Raw genomic sequence first — 14,982 nt, 5'->3', positions numbered from 1 at the left:
CATATATAATGTGTATATTTTTCAGAATGAGCTCATCTGAGATGCCACAGCTTGATCAATAATGGATTATTAGAAAACAGAAATCTGAAAGTAAAGGGCTAAAATCTTTTCGGGATTGTGTGGGGCAACCTTGGTGCTCAAAATACCTGTATCATTTCAATGGGGAACTTTTTTAATTGTTCTGCTTTGATGCATTTATGTCACCACTGCCTGGTAGAGCTATTGCTAGAAAATGACAGGAGTCATAGCATCAATGTGTTGGTGTTCCAGCCAGTAGAAAAACAGGTGCTGTGAAGTTTCTGTACAGAAACTAACAGAGATACAGATTCATCTAAAATCAGCATTATCCTGGGTTAGCTATTACTATTGGTTGGATGGATGGATGGATGGATGGGTGGACACTTTTTTCCTTTTGCACTGAAGATGCACATTTTGCCCTGAGTTATGCTTTGCATCTTAGTGACTGATTAATTTACACTGAGAATAACTTAGCTTAGAAGTTTCCCCTTAGAAGGTGGTTTATTAGAGTGGCATTGGTACAGAGGTGACTGGTTGCCATCCGCAAACCTCTTGGCATAACTGTAGAAAATGGCTTTGAACTAGGCATTAATTGCATGTGCTTCTGTGTCTTTGGAGATTATTAATGCTGCAACTTCTGCTTCCTTTTTTTCTGCCTGTGGCTGCTTCAGATTTCTTGGTGTTAGTTCTTCAGGCACCAGTTATCTGAGATACCTCTGTGTATAAAAGAGCCAATCAATCAATCAATCAAAAAAAAAACCAACTCAGAACTCCTTACAGATTTTCTTTATTAGGTTTTCCAGCTGAAAACTTAATCCAGTAGAAATGAAAACATGTTTGCCTTGGCTGTGCAAGCTCAATAAACTATATATAACCAAAAAACCAAACCCTTACATGAGGAGAGGTTTTAAAGTCTACTTACACATATCATGAAGTTGTTTCCTAATATGCGAGCTTTTTATTTGAGGTTCTATTAAATGATAGATATTAAAAGCTGGGATATTCAGCTGAACAGACTTTAGATATCTCAGCAGGACAGACTTCAGAGGCAGGTGCAGATCTGAATAAGCTATCATATTAAATTTAATGGAATCTTACAAAATAATTGTACTTGAAGAAAAAGCAACTGCTCTGAGCCAAACATTTCCCAGTACAGCTCTGTCCCCAATTGCAAGGAAGTTACACTAGTCAGGAAATTGTTATTGTAACTCTGAGGTTACAAGGCCTGTAACTCTTAACAGGAGAAGGATTATTTGTCCTTGTGATTTAACTTGTATGGCAGAGTTTCTACTTGTATTTTACTTTTCCTTCTCTCTAGGGCTAGATCTGAGTTCCTAAAACTTTTTTGCAATAGGAACATTTTCATGAAAAATGCAAGTGATTTATCTTGTCTTCTTTTTGCTTAATGTCCTGAAGCAACAGTAACAATCAATTATGTAAAGGTAGTGGTGGGACAGAATGTATAAATATTTAGATTTCCCAAATGCAATATAATCTATGTTACTTTTAATGAGTTAATGTATTTTTGCATATTTTATCTCCTAATTGAATCTATTTTATTTCTTATCTCAAAAATGGGCAAAAATGAGCTTTGTTTTCCTAGCAGTGGCTCTACAGACCACTCAAGATCCACAGATGAGGTTTTGCAAACCTTATGGCCTAGAACCGTTAAGTTGACCAAGTTTGCTGTCCTTCACAGTACATGCATGTTAGTCTGCCAGCTGGTGCTGTACCTCCTTGCCTGCACATGAAAATTTGAGTCTTTATTTCAAAATTATCATAAGGATTTTACAAACCAACAGGGTCACTCACGCATAATTCTGAACAGATGTTGTCCACATGTGTGCATTCCTTTGTATGTTAGAACATTTACTAAGCGTTATTTAAACCTGGAGTTACAGCTCTGTTTCACTAGTGGCCTGTTTCTTAAAGCTACTGAAGATCTGCTTGGTTTGGCTTGATCTAGACTTCAGAGCACCAACACATCTTCCAGCGAATTCTGTAATGCAGTGTCTGTACTGTTTGGTGGGAAGCACCACAGATGTTAAAGAGCAGTTGTTGCCCACCCTGTTGCTTCGTGCATTACAGTGCTGGGAGATGCTGGGATGGATTTTCTCCAGTGGTGAGAGCTTTGGCACACAGCATCAGCATTAGGACCTGGAAGGCAGCATTTACTGATGCATGCTTCCATTGAAACTAGCTGCTTTTCCACAGAATGAGCTAGTTGGACTTGCAGTCATGAAAACCAGCACATGCTTTCTCCACAAGTTGCTCCCTTCTCCAGAGATGGTCTGCTCAGTAGGCACCAGGACTATGAGCAGCAGTGTTGCTTAGTGCCCTGATAATAAGAGAAGGTGTCCCTCTCCTTGTTTGACTGTTGTTCCTGTTTGCAAGTTATTACAGGTCTAAATTCTCTTTTCTGGCCTTCCAGGTCCCGTTGTAACACACGACATTACCAGCTATCACACAATGTTTCTTTTGGCAATTTTAGGAGGGATGGCTCTCATACTTCTAGTCTTGCTGTGTCTGCTTTTGTATTACTGCAGGTAAGATTCACCATCCTGGTTCCTTAGTTCATGTTGAAAATACAAGCTTTTTTGTGCTTATGAAACTAAAAAATTTTGTATTGAAACATTTTTACTTTGGGGGGAAAAAAAAGGGAAGCAAACACTTGAAAGAAACAGTGAGATCAAATTTCCTGTGTTCCTGGTTACATGAAACATATAAATCCCTGCCTTTGGTAAGATGCTACTTGAGTACCTGTATTCTCCATGTAACTTCCTATCAAACATGGGCATAGGTTCAAGATCTCTGTCATTGTACCTGTTATGCATTTGCAAATGATTTTTCTATTGGTGTTGTATTAAAATGAATGTTAAACTTTTATCAGCAAGTGCCTACTAATGAGTGATTTTATATTTGCCTTCACCAGACATTTACTCCAATTTGTAATTGGTACTTGAGATATTTCCCAATTGACATTAGTTATTCTTTAATTTTATCTTCGCTGCTGGGATAAGCTTTTAATTTTTAGATTATGTAATAAAAGCTCAATTCCCCTAATACTAATCACTGCTTAAAAAACTTCTGTTAAGACACACTTGCTTCTCTTATTTTTGTGTACAACAGTCATAAATGTATAACTTCTTTTGTTACTGGCTTTTGTAGAAGAAAATGTCTAAGACCACGTCAACATCATAAGAAACTGCAACTTTCGACAGCACTGGACACTTCTAAGAAAGATCAAGCAACCTCAATGTCCCATATAAATTTAATATTTTCACGTCGTGAGTCGGAATTTCCAGGTGGATTGTCCGTTGCTAGCAATGGACATGCTGAAAACTCAGGGGCAAAGGAATTAATCAGTGCTGCCCACATGGAGATGGTATCACCTACTGGGGAAGCAGATATGCATACACCTATGCTCAAACACTCCTTCAGTACTTCCCAGGAGTTTAGCTCCCGAGAGGAACTGCTCTCTGACAAGGAGAAAGACAAGAGCAGAATTTCCTTGGATGACCTGACTCCCAGTGGATCGCTAAGAAAAGACTACCACAAATCAGCAGATAGTTTTCCTCTAAAGACAAGAAAGTCTACAGAAATAGCTGAAGGCTATGAGTCCCCTATCAAACATGAGTATAGGAGAAGTTACAATGCTATGCTCTCTCAGCCTTTATTTGAAAAGCAAGAGAGAGAAACTCAAGTATCTATGAACCATATTGCTACTGGAAGTAAATACAATATTCAGGAACAAATATACCCCACACCTTCAGCCCCTGAAAAAGAGCTGCTGGACTGCAGACCTACTGATTGTATGATGTCTCGTTCAGTTGATCACCTTGAAAGACCTACATCTTTCCCTCGACCAGGTCAGCTAATCTGTTGCAATTCTGTTGACCAAGTCAATGACAGTGTTTACAGAAAGGTTTTGCCTGCACTGGTCATCCCAGGTCATTACATGAAGCTGCCTGGAGAACACCCTTTTGTTAGCCAGCCGCTGGTTGTCCCAGCTGACCAGCAGATTGATATAGAAAGACTTCAGGCTGAGCTTCCTAACCCTCACGCACGGCTTTTTCCACACCCCGCCCAGCAGCTGCAGCCCCAGCAGTTGGCATCCCAAGCAATATCTCAGCAACATTTGCAAGATGCAGGTGCAGCTGAGTGGAGTCAGCCAAATGCTTCCATGTCTGAATCTATTTCCATTCCTGCCTCTCTTAACGATGCATCCCTGGCTCAAATGAATAGCGAAGTGCAGCTTCTTACAGAAAAGGCTTTGATGGAATTAGGAGGTGGAAAGCCATTGCCTCATCCTCGAGCATGGTTTGTTTCTCTCGATGGGCGCTCAAATGCTCATGTTAGACATTCATACATTGATCTCCAAAGAGCTGGTAGGAATGGGAGTAACGATGCCAGTTTGGACTCAGGTGTTGACATGAATGAACCGAAATCTGCCCGAAAGGGAAGAGGAGATCATCTGTCTGCACCACAGAGTCACCCCCCAGTGCAGGAGCACCAGCAGAGAGAGCGGAAGGTTTCGGATAGCACGGCTTACACACAGCTTGTGTACTTGGATGATATGGACCAAAGTGGCAGCGAGTGTGGAACAGCAGTTTGTAGCCCTGAGGACAATGCTCTCCGATGCCTCCTAGAAGGCACCAGTAAGAGAAGTGGTGTGCAGCTGCCCAGCCTGCAGGAGGAAACCAGAACTGTGGATACCAAACCAGAGCCATTAACTAGTCCTGAACATGGAACATCTGTTCAAGATGACGATGATGAAGATGAGGAGGATGAGGAAGATGACCAAGGTGAAGATAAGAAGAGTCCTTGGCAGAAACGAGAGGAAAGACCACTAATGACTTTCAATCTAAAGTGAGCTATTGTGAAAATCCACCCTTCAGTGGAGTATAAAATTGCCAAATATCCTTTCTGTGGAAGTGCTTGATATTTTTTTTCTTTTTTTCTTCTTCTTTTTTTTTATGTTGTGGAGAGAAAAGAGAAAAACAAATTGTGGTGAGCAACATTTGAAAGAACTTAAATGCATTACTGTGTAAATGTTAGAAAAGAATTAAAATCATTCCTCTGATTTAACAGCTGCCTCCAGTGAGATAGCTGAACAAAGAGTGTGATTGTTATTCCATATACTTGATATTGGTCATCCAGGATATTGAAAATACTGACAAATTGTTTTTGGTTGGTTTATGACCTCAATCTCCTTATGAATGGGAGCTGGTAAAGCTTTTGTTTTGTAGGCCAATTTTATGTTGATAATGCTACTGAAAGTATCTTAAAAGCAGGAGTTTGACACATGGTGTCCAAAATTGTGCATTATCTCAATGAAAGGCTATGCATTGCTGCTTTTAGTAATATTTTGCTTATACTATGCTTTTCTTAATTTTACAAGTTGGTTGTAAACATTTTATGTCCTTTATTATATAACTACTCAGCAATTTATTTTAATGTACAACTGCAGGAAATTTGAGTAGCATCCCTTAGCATTGAAGCCTTTTTATGAAACCAAACTGAACTTTATGTCAACTAAGATTCCTCCAATTCTGGTCCCATTTTCTCAAAGTGCCTTTTTTACAGTAACAATGAACAGTCCCTTCTTTTGCTAAGTCCTTTTAATTGACCCCATTTGAGATTTTATAAACTTCTGAACTTCTACCTTTTATTTTGAGCTGCATGCCAAGAGTCCCATTTTGTGCTGAGCATTTCTCATTTCAATACAGTGTATTCTGTAGCTATCATGTATATTGTGGATTCTGTTTAGCCAGGATAGACTTAGAAGACATTTTAAAGGGCCCAGAGTAGACAAGAAGATAGTTTCATTGACTGTATATATTGTTAGTTTCCTCTGGAATTACATGAGCTAATCATGCTCATATAAAATGGACTATTGACCGAGCAAGTGGACTGAATGTGTCTAGAAAAATTTGGGGGGAAAATAAATGTACTGTCCAAAAGTGCCAGAATTACTCTTCTGTGCTTTTTCCATACAGAGCTGCTTGGTTATCCAAAAATTATAATTGAAAATAAACTGCAAAAAGTATCTTTGTGGATTTTTTCCTCTGTTAGTGGGTATCACATTATTTAATGTTATTTAAAAAGAAAAATACTTTGGTTTCACTTTTCCTGTGCATATTTATGCGCATGTGACTTACTTTCTTTTGCAGTTCTCATGAACTTAAGTCAATACTGAAATTTAGACCCCTTTTCAGAAAATCATCCTCTGTATCTTGATAAATACATAATGATTTGCTTAAGTATCACTGAAGACTTTGGAAATGAAATCCTGGTATCACCAAAATTCCCTGTGGAGTCACACTTCCCGTGGGCCAGTTTTCTTCCTAGGATTTCTGTGGATACTCACACTTACTGCACTCTTCTCACTTTTTCATGAATTGGGTTCAAAGAACAGGAAGTACGTGACTTCCACTCTTGTGGAATCCCTCGTAGACATTCCGTTTATCGTGTTTCATTCCATTATTTTTTTGCAAATTAGCAGCAGTCACACTTACTAAAGTTAACAATTAAGTCATCTCCAAAGTGATATAAATGCTATACAGTTCCTATTTAATTTTTAATAACAAGCCCCAACTCACATTCATTGCTTTATTTTCAGTAAATTTCAAGGCTTTCATAGGAAGCGAGTCTTGTAATTTCCATCTTACCATTTGTCTTACCTGGGAACCTGATCTCTAGCCAGGAACTGAATCCCAGTTCCCTAGTTCCCAGGTCAATGCTCCTTTCCATCCATGAAGCCAGATCACCTTTTGCTTTGATTCATGTTTGAAAGTGATATATGTTGTAAAAGGAATCTAAAATACTGTGGAGTGCATTGAATATTGAGATCACCATATTAGCAGTAAATTATGTTTTACTCATTGTGTATGTGCCAGGTCCTTTCCTGTTCTGTTTAGGAATTTTGTACTGACCACCTGTGAACTGGTTTTGGGCTCTGGATTACTTATTGTCAGTTTGTGCAAGGTCACTGAACAGAAAAATGCTACTTTAAAGGAATAGTATTTATCAGATGTCAGTAAGTGCTGGTGATACAGTGTCACTTATTAATCAGAATGCTGCATAAGTAAACATTCTGAATAAAACTTCCGCATACTAGAATTATTGTGCTATTTAATTTCAAGTTTCTGTTGTCTTAAATCTGTCATTTTTAATTACATTCTTTTTTCACATTCCTTTGCAAAGTTTCCATCATTACTATCTTGTAAAGTGAGATTGTTGCTATTAAATTGCAGTGGTTTGTTTCTTTAATTGTGTTGGTTTTATGTTCAAAACACTTCTTTTTATGATTTGATGATTTGTGGTCCTAATACAGCAAATATACTTGAACAAACACAATGTGGGTATGTTGCAAATCTTCTTTAAAATAGCATTTTTTAATTGATATGATAATTTAATTTTGCAAAATACATAGTTTATGAAATGTATTTCTCTATATCCAACACACCTGGGCCATATGCTAAATGAAACTGGAACAGAGTTAACACAGATCAGGTAACAGGCTGAGATTAGAGTGCGCTGTGCCTAATCTAAAAGTCCAGTGGTAAGTTCCATGTTTTAATTTTCAAAAACTTACTGAGGAAGATACGTCAGTAAAATACAAAGAAATTTTCTTGCTTGTATATTGCAGTTGCACAGTGAAGCAAGTACCAGTAAAGCTTATAAAACACAAGAGAACAAAGTATAACTTGAATAGGTCTTGGCATCAGCAGCTCCAAGTCCATGTAGAAGATAACCTAGAAAATTAATTGTTTTCTTGTTTTATGATGGCAGATCTTAGTAGGGAAAAACTGAAAAAGTTTGTAATGACAAAGCTTACAAAAATAATGAAAATATGTTTGTCTTTGAAAAATACTAGAAACAAATCTTCAAAGTTCAGGTCCATTTATATCACAGACTTTCTGAAATGTTAGTACTGTTGGGAGTTAACACACTCATTAAGAGTCCATTCACTTCATGGTTGTCCCTCAGCTCCCACTTTGTTCCTGCTCAAATACTTGCTTCTCAAAGCTTATTAAACTATCTGTAAAGTACCTTGACTTAATGTGATAATGACCTTTTATTATTTGATTAAGTGCTTTGTCAGGGTACCAGCATACTAAACCCTCTGCAAATACAGGGACAAAAACTGGTTACTGCCTCAGAGCATTTGCAATCTAACATGTTACATAAATTATACAAAATTGTGGTAGTGATCTAAGATGAACAGTTTACAAAGGAAGGCCCAGCATTTGGAAATTGCTCATGATACTTTTCTTTGTTACTGGGAGGGCTGAGTAGCTTTATTATAGTATAATAAATATTATATATATATATATATATATAAAATATATATAATATTTTATATAATAAATATATATAATATATAAATATAATAAGTATATTTATTATAGTAGTAATTAAGCACTCTTGAAATAACCTGGCATTTTCATTTTTCTGCTCTTCATTCTGTCCATGAATACTCATGGGGACCAATTTTATTTCACTATTCTAAACCAGTATGTTTGAAATGGATAAGAAATCCAATGTCCTATGTAGGATTTAGCCTATAGAACAGTACAGGTATAAATGAGCAAGTGTTGGATTAGATATTTACTCTTACTCTAGGAAGGTCCGTAGTGAACCAAAAAGGCTTTTTTTTCATAGCCAACAAGAATTCATCTGGGAATTAAAATGTATTATAACACAGTAATCAACTATCAATAGTCTGTAACTTGGAGTGTGGTAGGGTCCATGCAGTACATCCTTACTTGGTCAAAGGAGCAGTGAGCGACAGGTAGGGTTTCTCTGAATCAGTGCTGCCGTTTGGGCTCTTTAGCATTTGAAATTCAAGTTGTGGTATCTGCCACCTGGTGGTGAACTGCTTCTCCAGACGTACTGTGTGTGAAGCAGAGTTTATAATTTCAATATAAGCCCAGTTAACAACTTCAATAACACCAGCAGGCAGCTGGCACAGGATCATCAGTTGTTTCCTGGGCCTGCTGTCTGTCCAAGTGCAGAGATCCCTGTCAGCCGAGTCTCTTTGCTGGGGGAGTATTCAGCTTACGACATCTCCATTCAAATCAAAATGCATCATCACTGATGGCTCTGTATTCTGCCTTGTGAATGGCACTTTGGGTTTAGATTAAAGTAAGGTAAAAACAATTTTAACTACTTATTGTTTCCAAAGTTGAGAAAAATAGGAGCAACTCAATTCTTCTTTTCCTGTTCCTCTGCTTACAGACAGATAAACTGGCAGGTTCAGCACTAATCTTACTCATAATGCTAACCTTACTATTATTATGTCTGTGTATATATATAGATACACACACACATATATATACACACACACATATATGATTCATAATATATATAATATTATGCTATATTATATGCCATGATAGATACGTACACACACTATCTTTTCATCATACCTGCTATTTTCATTTCAGTGCTGTAAAACAATTGGAATTGGAGCTTCAGGTAAACAACTAGGCAGCTGTCGAGTCCAATTTTCAGAATAGAGGAGAATTTTCTATTACACTTATTCATGTAATTCCAGCTGTTAAATTGAGACCAGGTACTGTCTTCTATTGTCAGTAGTAACAGGGTATCTAGTTCTTTTCAGCTGTAATCCTCTGGTATCCACAGGTTATTATTTTGCAAACTGTGGCACCTGGTCTATTATCACTTAACTGAAGTATTTATTTTATTGATGTGCTTTTCTTCTAGGAATGAACAGTGCCAGTTAGCGTGTTTGATCATTAAATAGCTACTCTGCCTTAGAAACTTATAGCCACAGGGAAGGAAAATGTGATGACAACAGGGGGGTACAAATACTTGTTTACAGGTTATTTTTGTAATTCTGTAGAGAAGGACTTTGTGTTCACATGACTAGAAATACAGACTCCTCAATAAACCCAACTAAGGAATGCTTCTGCCAGTTTTATTATAAAGGTAGGAAATGGTGCTTGAAATAATGCTGTGAGATGAGAAATCCCTCTTTCAAAGGAATAGCTGGTCCTGCTGCAAGAGAGGTTGAGCATCAAAGCTGAAAGAACTTACTTAAAGTGGGTCCTGCTACAAGCACTGTTTTTTAAAGGGTTTTGGTGATTTAGTGGTTGTAGGAAGTTTAAAAAGCTTGGCTTCTCTCTCCCCTCTCTTCAAGGACTGCCCCTTCTATAAACCCAACTCCCTGATTCCGCCTTCACTTTTGTGCCGTGCTGTGAGGCCACACATCGATGGAACATACAATGTGACATCCTAATACTAGACTTTTCAGTAAAGCTACTGTTAGATATTGGGGAGGGCAAGCTTTCTTTGTATCTATGCCATTTGCTCTAACTTGTATTTAACACCTTGCAATCCTGCATTAAATAACAATAAAAATGAGAGCATCAAAACATGATAACCAGGTTCCCCAGTGACAAATGTATTTGTCTTGACAGCTGGATTGGTCTTTCATTCCTTGAAATCCTTGAAAGTATACTTACATAAATGTGTGTGTGTGTGTGTGTATGAACATACACACGTGCATGGATACACAGTCACATGTATGTATATAAATGCATTTAATATAAAAGCTGGCTTAAATACTAGTTTCAGCATTTCAACATCAAGCAATAGTGAAGGTCGCTTGCCCAGACTGACTGGAAGAACCGGCATGAGAGCCCATACAGGTTTGTATTAATTAACTTAATTGTCCTTGTGGTCTGACATTGCAGGGTCAAAACCATGCTTGATGCTGAGTTTCTGCTGCACCTCCAACTTCCACGAGATTTATTCACACTTGCCTTCTAGCCTAGACCTGATGTATAAATTTTGTGATTAAAGCTTGTCTAGTATCTATATTTTAAGTAAGTTACTCCACAGTTGGTGCACACTTGACAGAGGCTTTTCTTTTGCACAAAATTGTAAAATTCTGAAGGGTAAAATCTAAAAAAAAAATCTGCATAGAAATTGAAGAGTTGTAATAATGAGTCTGATTTTCCATTGTCTTCATAGGGAAGACACTGTCTATGAGACACTTCTTAATTCAATGTAATTCTCCATGCCATAGGTGTGCATCCTGAACCATGCTCTTAATCTGTTTCTAACCACCCAGAAGGCACATCTGTCACAGGAAAGAGTTCTTTTTTTGTTTGGAAGTAAAGAACTACCTGAAACAGACAAAAAGAAAACTCTAAAAACTTGCATTTTAGAAAAACTACTGGAACCGTCAAGAGGTAAAGAATAATTCATGTATCTATCACTCCTTTCATCAGAATAAGGGAAATAAAGCATCTTGGCTGTACCTGCAGCCTCCCTGCAAGGAGAAGGAAACAGCAGGCACATTGATAAGGGAAAATGTAAAAGGCTAGTGGGAGAACTGATTGCAGAGCTGACGGGTAAATTGGATTGATTTGGAGATTGGATGGGCAGAAGTAATTGCTGAGTATTGGTCAGAGCTCCCACAGCACCTGTGTCAACACCATCTTTGTCAAAAAATGTGTCACCACTAATTCTTGTTCACATACATAGTTTGAGAAGGGTCTTTGAATAAAAATAGACATAAAAATTCAAAATATGTATATATTTGTAATAATTATTTAATTCTCAGTCCTGATTATTAAATATATTTTTTACCTTTTGGGGTTAGAGACCCAAGGAACTGAGCAGTGCTGGAACCAGCTTGAACCTGTGTTTGATGTAAGTCTTGTATCCTGCTTCCAACAATCATCAAAAACAGATGCTTCAGAAAACTGAAATCTCTCCTAGCAATAATAGCTAACATAAAGGGTGAAAGTCTTTCTACCCTTATCACTTACCCCTTTAAGCACAAAGGTTTGTATTTATCATACACATTTTTTAATACTCTGATGTTTTCACTATACATGTAAATGTCTAACCCTCTTCAGTGCTGTATAGCCCACGGCCCTTGCCAATGCAGGCAGCAGCATGGAGAAGTAGATGGTTCTGTGCAAAGGTAAGGTGTAAAATACAGGAGGTAAGGTATAGCTGCATTTGAAAATTGAATGAAAAAGAGTTGAATGAGAGTGCAGCAGGAAGAATGGGATGCTTTGAGAGTGCTTGCCGCCAGTTTTACCACTGCAGCCAATACAGGCCATCAGCAAGTGGGCTGTGGGAATAGGCGAGGCTGCAGCTCCCTAAGCATGGTATGCAGGGGGGGCTAAAAAGAGGTAGGGTGGGTGAGACAAGCCATAAAGACCAGAGGTGTGATCTCACATGGATACACGTGTGCAACATATCGTATCCTTCCCTAACCATTTCTACCTATGCTGTTAACTGTAACAACTATGGAGAAGTGTTCTGGTGCATTTGTTCTGTTTATTTTCAGTCTTACTCTTTTACCCCTGCCTCTCATTCAGAATTGAGGAAGATAGTATTTAAGTTTTCACCATAAAGATTAGCCAATTAGAAAAAAAACAATGTGAGGTAGTACTAGTAGACACTTGTATGAACCAAAGTCTACATATATTTGCTCAATAACTTTTTTTAATGGTAATTAGAAAAATGGGGGCAACACTGAAATATTAGCTAGTTTTCAAATTGGACCAGTTTTGCTTCAAATTTACAAGATTAAAAATGTTTACACTAAGTTGTTACTTGCAATCCAAATCCATTTAAAATGCCATGAATATTTTAGTGTGGTGTGTAAAGGTAGGAGCAGTCCTGTGACTCCATGAAAATTTCAGATATTTCTGTTACGAAGTGTTTAATACTCAAAACACATAGACTAATCAGATTATGCCAATAGCCTGAATGTGGGATTATATATCACCAGCTCACTGGGATGCAATTAATATGTGTTGCTAGGCAGGTAAACAAGTCTGGATTATGCCTGGCTGCTTGAGGGAAACAGTATCTGTGCCTGGCGGGCTTTATTCAGTTGCAGAAGAGCAAGGAGAAGCATGGTACAACCCTGCCCACATACTGCACAGTCTCCCCTGTTGGTTCATCCAGCAGGTGAGATCTGACAAGTCCCTGTACAGTCCCGGGAATTTAGGCTTCCCAATGCCCAGTATTTCTTTCTGCCAAGCTTAAACAACTCCTCCCTCAGTAACATGGGGTTCCTGTGAACTCATGTTGGCCACCAAGATGCCTAAGGTATTTGAGTGTTTGTAGGGTTTCCTTTTGAGTCCTGGAGTTTCCTCTGGGAGTCAACTGGGAAAAAGTTAAACACAGCAATGGCAAAGTCCATTTGTGGATCTGGGCCTCTAGTCATACATACATTTGAGGTGGCCCAAAGCATCTCTGAATTGTTAGACACAGGTTAATTTTGTGTGGCCATGACAGACCCACGACTGCCTCTGTTATGGAAAACGGGGGAAAGACAGAACCTGGAAGGAGAAGTAGAATGGGGAAAGATGCAGAAAGCTGGGATTTATGGTGGTGTGGTGGGTCCCCTAGACACTGCTCTGTTCTTTGGTGGCTAACAGTAGCGGGAGCAGCAAGGCAGAGCTACATCTGAAGTAATTTATTTGCATTTCTCTCTTCCTTTCTTCCAATTTGTTGCCATAAGCAACTGGGTATGTTGTCTACATCTAGCAGCAAACCTAGAGTCCCTACTGAAGCTCTAAGGACACCTATGAAAATAACCAACTGATGAATAATTCATGACATGCTGGAATTATTTTAATTGATTTCATGATATGCCATTTAGTATTAAGTAAAGTGTATCTCCTCCAAAGGAAGACTATTTTCCTTTGTTAATAATTTTTTAGCCTTTGTGCAAAATGACTGTGCTTTCTTCTTTTCAATCTTCATAAAATAAAAGGCTTTTGCTTTTATCTTCCCTGTAAATCTAGGAAGAGGGCTTTTTTATCAATTAAAAACAGTAAGTTCACACCTTCACAAACACAAGATCTTTACCTGGTTAAGTTTAAAATTAAACATTTCTGATAATTTTTGATGGTCTGCTTAGACTGGTGTGAGTCTAAGCATTGTGTCTGCAGTACTGGCATGCAGCATTTTGGGGAGTTCCTGGACATACCCATATGCAACAACAGAGATCTTGGAAGTACAGATGCCCGCAGGGAGCCTCTTTGGGCACAGCAGATGCCATCCTTGCTGCTTCCTGTCATAACGTTACATACTCCAATAACTCTCTGTGGTTGAGCATGTGCAGTCCTGAAATTCAGAGGTACATTTTTTCACCTTGCTGCTCTATTTTTGGAAGACAACTATACATGTGATAACCAGCATCTATCAAGTAGTGTAACTGCTGAGCAGTGTATGCAAAGTGAATTTAAATGCTCTGGGAATATGTCTCGTAATTTCAGAAATGCAAACCTCAGAAATCCACAGTGCTGGACAGGTGTGTAACTCTCACTTCTGGTGAACTTCTCTACTTGTGGCATTAGCAGAAATTGCATTTTCATGAAATGCAAAGCACAATCCAATGCTGTCATTTGGCCTTGCAACAGTCGAACCTGGATAATAATCTCAGGATATCGACTGCACTATGTGTAAGGTTATTCTTCACATATGCTATGACGTACAGAATAGCAGCCATTCTGCAGCTACACTCCCCCTTCCAGGGAGAATGCCTAACAGGCTAACTTGCTGAGAGAGATTCATATTGCCTCTTTAATTGACAATATGAAATGCAAGAAGAGTCAGGATCCAGGCTTCCTGTACTCTGTCTCAATGAAGTGAGGAAGATTGTGGCAAAGGACAGAAGATGGTGATATCTACAGCTTCTTCAACACAGTGATTCAATACAGCTGTTTAGTCATTGACATACTGTTCTTCACTTTCTCTTACACATTATTATGAGGGGAAAAAAATCATTCGTAATCACTGGATTAACTTCTCCCCAGGCTGTGAGACAACTGTTTACAATTGCTTTTTCTTACTGAGAACTATTGGGTATTATGCCTTTGTTTTGAGATTTTCTTTCTCTCCCTCGCATTACAACTGAATGAAGGTTTACTCCTAAAGGTAATTTCAAACTGTAATGAC

General features: G+C 38.2%; 1 protein-coding gene across 1 annotated transcript in view; it reads left to right on the top strand.

Moving 5' to 3' along the window:
* The window catches only part of FAM171A1 (family with sequence similarity 171 member A1), an 89,314-nt gene extending 82,024 nt beyond the window's left edge, over positions 1–7,290 (top strand). The window contains exons 7-8 of the mRNA XM_039548759.1: positions 2,450–2,564; positions 3,187–7,290. Coding sequence (XP_039404693.1) covers positions 2,450–2,564; positions 3,187–4,891 — 1,820 coding nt within the window. The 3' untranslated portion in view covers positions 4,892–7,290. The remainder of the gene's footprint in view (positions 1–2,449; positions 2,565–3,186) is intronic.
* The last annotated feature ends 7,692 nt before the right edge of the window (positions 7,291–14,982 follow it).

Source organism: Corvus cornix, chromosome 2 (assembly GCF_000738735.6).
Source record: "Corvus cornix cornix isolate S_Up_H32 chromosome 2, ASM73873v5, whole genome shotgun sequence".
Taxonomy (NCBI): Eukaryota; Metazoa; Chordata; class Aves; order Passeriformes; family Corvidae; genus Corvus; species Corvus cornix.
The sequence above is the reverse complement of the archived record's forward strand: the minus strand, read 5'-3'. Positions and strand labels throughout refer to the sequence as shown.